This window comes from Cantharellus anzutake (genome assembly GCF_015039405.1).
Source record: "Cantharellus anzutake strain C23 chromosome Unknown EI90scaffold_16, whole genome shotgun sequence".
NCBI classification, from domain to species: domain Eukaryota; kingdom Fungi; phylum Basidiomycota; class Agaricomycetes; order Cantharellales; family Hydnaceae; genus Cantharellus; species Cantharellus anzutake.
The window spans coordinates 17,549-24,013 of record NW_024066966.1 but is presented as its reverse complement, the minus strand read 5'-3'; the positions used below and the strand labels follow the sequence as shown (position 1 = coordinate 24,013).

The following is a 6,465-nucleotide window of genomic DNA, read 5'->3' as shown; positions in this document are numbered from 1 at the left end:
CATTTCAGTGGTTGCCCTGACACCCCCCTGCTCTGCACTGCACCACACCATCCTTCCTTTTCTTCCTCTCTTTCTTTCTTTCTTTCTCCTACATGGACCACCTTTCCCTCTGTTCAATGTACCACCAGCATGCATGCCACATGCCCCTCCTGTACCTACCATCCCTACATCGCCACCACCACCACCACACTCACCTTGTGCCTACAGCAGACCCTCTCAGGATCTCCCATGGAAACACCTGGAGAGCCACAGCTGTGTGTGAGGGTGATGTGGTGTGCCCCATGTGACCAACCCCACATGTATATAATAACAGCTGGAGTGGGAACTGAAGAAGTAGCCTTCTTCTCACATTCCCACTTAAGGCCAAGTGGTTGGGGATGCTCACCCCACAATGGGACCCCACTACGCATAGCCACTATTCATCCCATTGAGTCCCGTGCACCGGGACTTCGCTGCTTTCGGAGCTGTCCCTGACATTCTGGGAGCCCAGAGTGGAGGTCAGGATTGTACAGTGCCCCAGATGCTGACATACTCTGCTGAACTCCAGACCACCAGCTGGCCATGAAAGCATTCAGATGGACTTGGGAACTGTAGTATAATTGAGGAAGATCTTCAGTTTGGTTGCCAATGGGGGGATTGGGAGAATAGAGCAAGTCTGGGCTCCTGGGCAGGCCAAACATGGTCAATCTTTTACTCATTAAATGCATGACCTAGGATACACCTGCATCATGGGGAACCCCATCCACCCATTCGGTGACATGAGAAGTCAATTCCTCTTCAGCTGCACAAAAATATTTGCAACCAGCTGGGGTTTTGCTCCAGAAAAATAGCATCCAATCATCCTCATCCCATCCTTTATAGCCAACCAGGGGTTCCATAGTCTCAACCATATCCACTTCAGCACCTTCAGTAACCCCCCCTGGAGCTGTACCACCACTATTTCCGTCATGCACGCGTTTTTGAATTGCTATGTTCCGATCATGAACTGTTCGAGAGGGGCCACTAGGTTGATGATTTACTTGAACTTCAGGACAAGGAATGTTGCCACGCTTTGAAAGCAGATGGGCATGACAACCCCACAGCTTGACAACTGCAGCACCATAGTTGTAATGGAGTATGAGGGAAGAGGGCTTGGATAAAGTTGTTCCTCGCAAAAAGCAAGCATCCTTGTTTGCCCTGGAAATCAGCGGGGGATCATCATCTAGACATTGGAGTGAAAACCGTTCGCCGAGCGGATACTCTAACTGCATTGCATCTAGGGGAAAGTCAGGACCATTAGGTGGCACATCACCAACATCTAAAATTCTATTCGGAGTCTGCATGAAGGGGTTAGGAATATCCAAGATAAGGAAAAATGAAGAACCTTAAGAATTACAAATCGACGTGCATCTATGTGCTGGTGAATATCCGCTCCAACGAAGAGCCCATTACGAATGTCGTTGATGGATCTAAGGTCCGACACATCCTCTTCATAGGCGTTACGTCCGGCGATTATTAGACGGAACCACTTGGACGAAGTCTGAGGCCATGCCAGCGCAATGATCAGCAATATAAACCCACCTCGTCTCCGCGAACATACGGGATGATGTGAGCTGCGTCAGGAAATGGGTCGTGTGTGAACACGCAGCGTTTATCGCGTTTAACGAGTTCTGCGCGGAAGCCCGCTCGACCCTCAGAGAGCGCCGAGTCCGAGTATGAAACGTTACTCCGCAGTTTAATGACTTCGGGATCGATTACACGCGCAAGCACATCCGTTCCATCTGTGTGGGTGGGATGGATGGTATGGATGGTCAGGCGAATGATCCAATAGGAGATAACGAGAACGCGAAGGACCTGCCGGAGCACAAACATAATCATAGATCCCTTGATCGGCCAGCACTCCTTCGTCCCCAATATCTTCTCCCTGACGCGTTACTTGGCCTTCGATACCCAAAACACACCAACCAAGATAGCCGAGATACTTGCGAGGATGCTGGCACAACCGCGTAATTATGCGAACAGGTATGTCAAGGTAGAAGGCTCCATCGGCATTGGGAGGGCGGAAGAGAAAGAGCCAAATGTTCCCTGGCTTGGGGGTTGGATCCCTGAGGACAGGTCGACGTCGAGGGATTTCGACGTAGGCACGGTTAGGCAGTGTAGGTGAAGTCATCCTTGCTTCTGGTACGTTTAACTGGTTGTGCTGTTGTGTGGGCTCTTGCGATTCTCGTGCTCGTGTGAGGACGAAATCCGCAGTGTGAGGTCTCCAAGGTCGGCGACTCAAGCTAGAGGAGACTGACTGGTCGGCAACGCAGGTTACAACGTCGGGTGCTATATCGTTCAGTCCCATAGTGGAACAGAGAATAGTCATGTGCTTGACATGGAAAATGTCTCGAAAAAGACCAACTAGAGATAGTTCATATATTATAATCATATTTAAATGGTCAATGCGCGGAGACGGTCCAAGTTACAAGTAATCTGAAATCTGAACCACTGTTGACAGCATAATGCCTATGTGAGCACCGTTCATCGCAACGCTGGCAGAGCACAGCAGGCAGGAAAGCATCGATTTTGATTTTGAGAGAACCATGCGACGTGAATATCGACCCAGAAAAAAATTAGACACACATTACCAATCTTGAGAATCGTCCTGGAGCCCGCTTTTCGTCAACAAAGATGCCTTCTTGGACAAGGAAGATGAACAGGGGTGAGATGACATCGATATTGATGTCACCTCTCGTGCTGATGAAGCGGGATTGTGTCCTTACTTTCGACTCTTCAAAGGATCGATCGTATCACGGAGTGAATTGAGTTGACTTCCAAGATGTCCGTATCACTGAAGATAGGGGAAGCAAGTATGAGTTGATAGCAAGATAACATTGTAACCGCGCGCGCGCGGTGAAGCAGTGAATGGGTGTAGAAAGTAATGAAACCAAAATAATGGGAGGCGCTACCACCGCGGAATGCTGGAGCATTGTGAATGAGTAAAACACGCAGCACACAAAGCAAAAGGGTATATGTCTGTAAAGATATGAACACACAGATATGCGTACCAGCGTGTTGTCACGGCTTATTTGTCCAACGTAGATTGAAGGTGTTCTCATTAGTAAGATGAGTTGGCATTCAGGTATTCTTTCTGCTCAAGCTCCCTCTTCAAAGTGCAGATGTAGGACTTAACTTCTATGACTTTGTAATATTAGCATAGATGATCCGTTGGAAATAACAGTACTTATCTAAACCGCTTGAGTCGCTTCTGAATTTGAACCACTGTCGTGAGTGGCAAAGGGGTTCATCAACGCTCTCGCGCTCGATTCCGGACAGTTCTTTCCCTTTTAACAGACTTCATGGCCACCATCAAGGGGGGGCCTACCTCAACGGTGCCAAACTTGTTTTGCACCTGTACGGTTGCCCAGCAGGGCCAGGATGGATGGATGGATGGATGGATTCATTTTAGAGTACGTAACCGTGCCTATCGGCATATGCCGTACTATAGTGACTCGGGTGAAAAAAGTTTGGAGAACATAAGGATGTGAAGAAAGGAATTTGTTTGACCTAGGAAGTATGAGACATCGAGTAATCAATGGTGTGAAGGAGAATAAAGTGAGATGAAGCAATAACACATAAAGGGGCATGCGACCCCTGCACTGAGGTTGAACAACGGGTGAGGGAGAATGGAGGTGGAAAGAGGTTGGATAGAGAAAAGGACACGCGACCCCCAGTGTTGGGGTCGCATGTTTTGCTGCTGTGTGCCTATGGTTAAGTCAATGTTTGAGTGCGCGGTTCTTGCGGGTGGGTGAGTTGGAGGGTGCTTTCACGGGTTTATGTCACAGTAGGCTGGTGAATGTTCCAGTGGCAGCGAAAGGCGATGGGTGTTGGTGGCATCTTGCTCATGCTTGTTGAATAAAGGCATGTGGCAGATAGGCCTTTGGTAGAAGGGGTAGTGGAGAGAAATGAAAGTGTTGGGGTGACGGCAGGACTTGAACCTGCATTCCTTGCAGTCAACTTTTTGTCGGCATATGGGGCTATCGTTGGCGCTACCACTATCACGCCTCGTCACGAAGAGGTAGTGGAGAGAAAGATGAATCGGAAGGGTGTTGGGGTGATGGCAGGACTTGAACCTGCACTCCTCCGGCCTGCCCATGGACTTATGGAGGCTACCATTGGCGCTACCACTATTGCACCTCACCATCCCAAAAGGTAGTGGAGAAGAGAAAAAGAAGGAAGGGTTGGGGTGACAGTGGGACTTGAACCCACAGTCCTCTGGCCAGTCCCGTCTGGGCTTACGGAGGTCACCATTGGCGTTGCCACTATCGCGCTCGTCATCCCAAAAAGGTAGTGGTGAGAAGAAAAAGGAAGGGTTGGCTTGACGGCGGGACATGCACCCGCACTCTTGCATCTCTCCAGCCAGTGTGGCTCTGGGCTTACGGGGTTGCGGTTGATTGGCATTACCACGGTGGCCACGTAATCCTCCCTTCAGATGTTAGAGGCCTAATTAGTTTTAAACAGGGGCACCGCATGAAGGTTTAGGCCCGTGCCGGGTGTTCGCTGTGGTAGCAGAACTCCCCCTCGACTGACATCCATCATCGAGGCCCCAGCAGGGCCAGGTTGAACTTTCGCATTGTGGCCACAGGTCACGTGACTGTGGCTTTTGAGCTCACTGCTACCTATGAAGGAATGGAAGGAAGGGAGTGGTTGGGGAGTCTGGGGCACCCTAGGGCAGGGTGCTGAACCCTGACAACTGGGTGGCGGGGTACCAGGTGAAGTGGGGCCGGGTGGGGCCGGGTGGGGCTGGGTCAGGTGGGTGTGCCCTGACATCACCCCCTCCTTAAGCTGCTTCCCCTTGAAGCGGCCAGGTGGTTCTCCCTCTCTCTTCCCAGGGTGCATCCTGTGGAATTCCTCAATCCAGTTGGGGGCATGGACTAAGTGGTCCTGCTGGAGCCATTGGTTCTCTGAGTTTGGCCAGCCAGCAAACTTCACCAGATACCAGAGTTTCCAGCCAATTCAAGCGATGCCAAGAGCACTCATAGTATTGAAAAGCTCAAGAATGATGGAAAGAACTATCGTATATGGTCTATCTGATGTCACATGGTCCTGATTGATCAGGGTCTTTGGAACTTTGTCAATCCCAAGTCATCAACCTCTGATCCCCCTTCTTTATTGGCTATTTTGACTACTGCCGCTGCTTGTCAGGGCACACACCCTGACTAGCCCGGACCCGGACCTGCGTCCGGACCCGCTTCCACCCGCCGCACTTCCCGCATGCGTGCACGCTCCGCGCACCACATGCTCCGGACCCGGTTCCTACCCCTTCATGTGACTTCTGGGTATCCCCGGAAGTTTTGCTGATATTGTGGCCACTGTGGGAAGATGAGAAGTTAGCTTCCTTCTCATCTCCTTACCCACAGTAGATTGTGCCCTGGATAGGGCTGGCCAGACCTGAGGCTGTGGGCCATAGGGGAGGGTCATGGGGACCTGGGAGTCGTCCCCTGACACTGCTACAGCCACTACTCCCCCCACTACTGGTGCTACTGGCGCTACTACCTCATCTACTTCCAATGCGCAGACAACAAGGACTTCTAGTCTTACTCTCAAAGAATGGAATGAAAAAGATGAGCAAGCTCTCACCCAGATATGCCTGAAAACCCCCTCAATATTGCCGAAGATAAAAGAACTGCGAAAGAGGCTTGGCTGGCACTGGAACAGCGCTACTTGGGCCAAGGTGCTTTAGATGCATCTGATCTAATGCACAAGCTACATCACCTCAAACTGGATGAGTCCAAACCATTGGAACTTCAAATTAACCAGATGCGGATAATGCGCAGGCAACTGGACTCTCTTGGCGATAGCATTACAGATGCTAAATTTGCTTTAATTATCGCTAAAGCTCTCCCACCAGCTTACAAGACTCTCAAATCCATTACCATAGCCAACACTAAGGATCTTTTGACGTTGGCCTGCAAGACCCTGATAAGTCAAATAATCAGGGAAGAGAAGTCAATAAAAAGCGAAGAAACTGAGGCTGCTGCACTACTAGCCAAATCCATGAAACCACTGGAGAAAGCCAACAGACAGGATGGCAAGAAACCCAAGAAACCCAGAGAATGCCCACGGAAGAGGCAGATCGGCCATACATTCGAAAGGTGTTGGGCTGAAGGAGGTGGAGCTGAAGGCCAGCGTCCACCCAAACCGGCCACTGGACAATCAGCGATGAAGAAGGAAGCCAAAATAGATGTTCTTGTAGCTGAGGAACATGCTGCCATGGCAAAACATGACATGACCAACCCATCTCAGTGGATTGTAGACTCCGGTGCATCTTCACACATATGTGCGCACCGTGAATTGTTCACAACCTTCCTCACCCTTACCACCCCCAATTGATTTACCTTGGTGACAAACGCATTTTACATGCAATTGGACAGGGTCAAATTCGCATTGCCATCCACAATAAATTTGGCAATCAGCATGCTTGTCAGGGACTTGTCCGGGGTC

The 6,465-nt window shown here is 50.3% G+C and overlaps 2 protein-coding genes across 2 annotated transcripts; both read right to left on the bottom strand.

Moving 5' to 3' along the window:
- Positions 1–710: 710 nt before the first annotated feature.
- EI90DRAFT_3153325 (uncharacterized protein) lies at positions 711–2,190 on the bottom strand (the record flags this gene model as incomplete). The annotated part of the gene is made up of 4 exons (XM_039065858.1): positions 1,834–2,190; positions 1,561–1,760; positions 1,364–1,507; positions 711–1,316 (listed from the first exon to the last, which is right to left on the bottom strand). The coding sequence occupies exons 1-4, from the start codon at positions 2,147–2,149 to the stop codon at positions 711–713; spliced, it is 1,266 nt and encodes a 421-aa protein (XP_038917658.1). The 5' UTR covers positions 2,150–2,190.
- Positions 2,191–2,591: 401 nt separating this feature from the next.
- On the bottom strand, positions 2,592–3,184 carry EI90DRAFT_483770 (uncharacterized protein). The gene has a single exon (XM_039067688.1). The coding sequence runs from the start codon at positions 3,078–3,080 to the stop codon at positions 2,772–2,774; it is 309 nt and encodes a 102-aa protein (XP_038917657.1). The 5' UTR covers positions 3,081–3,184; the 3' UTR covers positions 2,592–2,771.
- Positions 3,185–6,465: the final 3,281 nt, after the last annotated feature.

Coding starts and splice junctions, on each gene's coding strand:
- EI90DRAFT_483770 (XM_039067688.1), bottom strand. CDS start 3,080: ATGAGAACACCTTCAATCTACGTTGGACAAATAAGCCGTGACAACACG.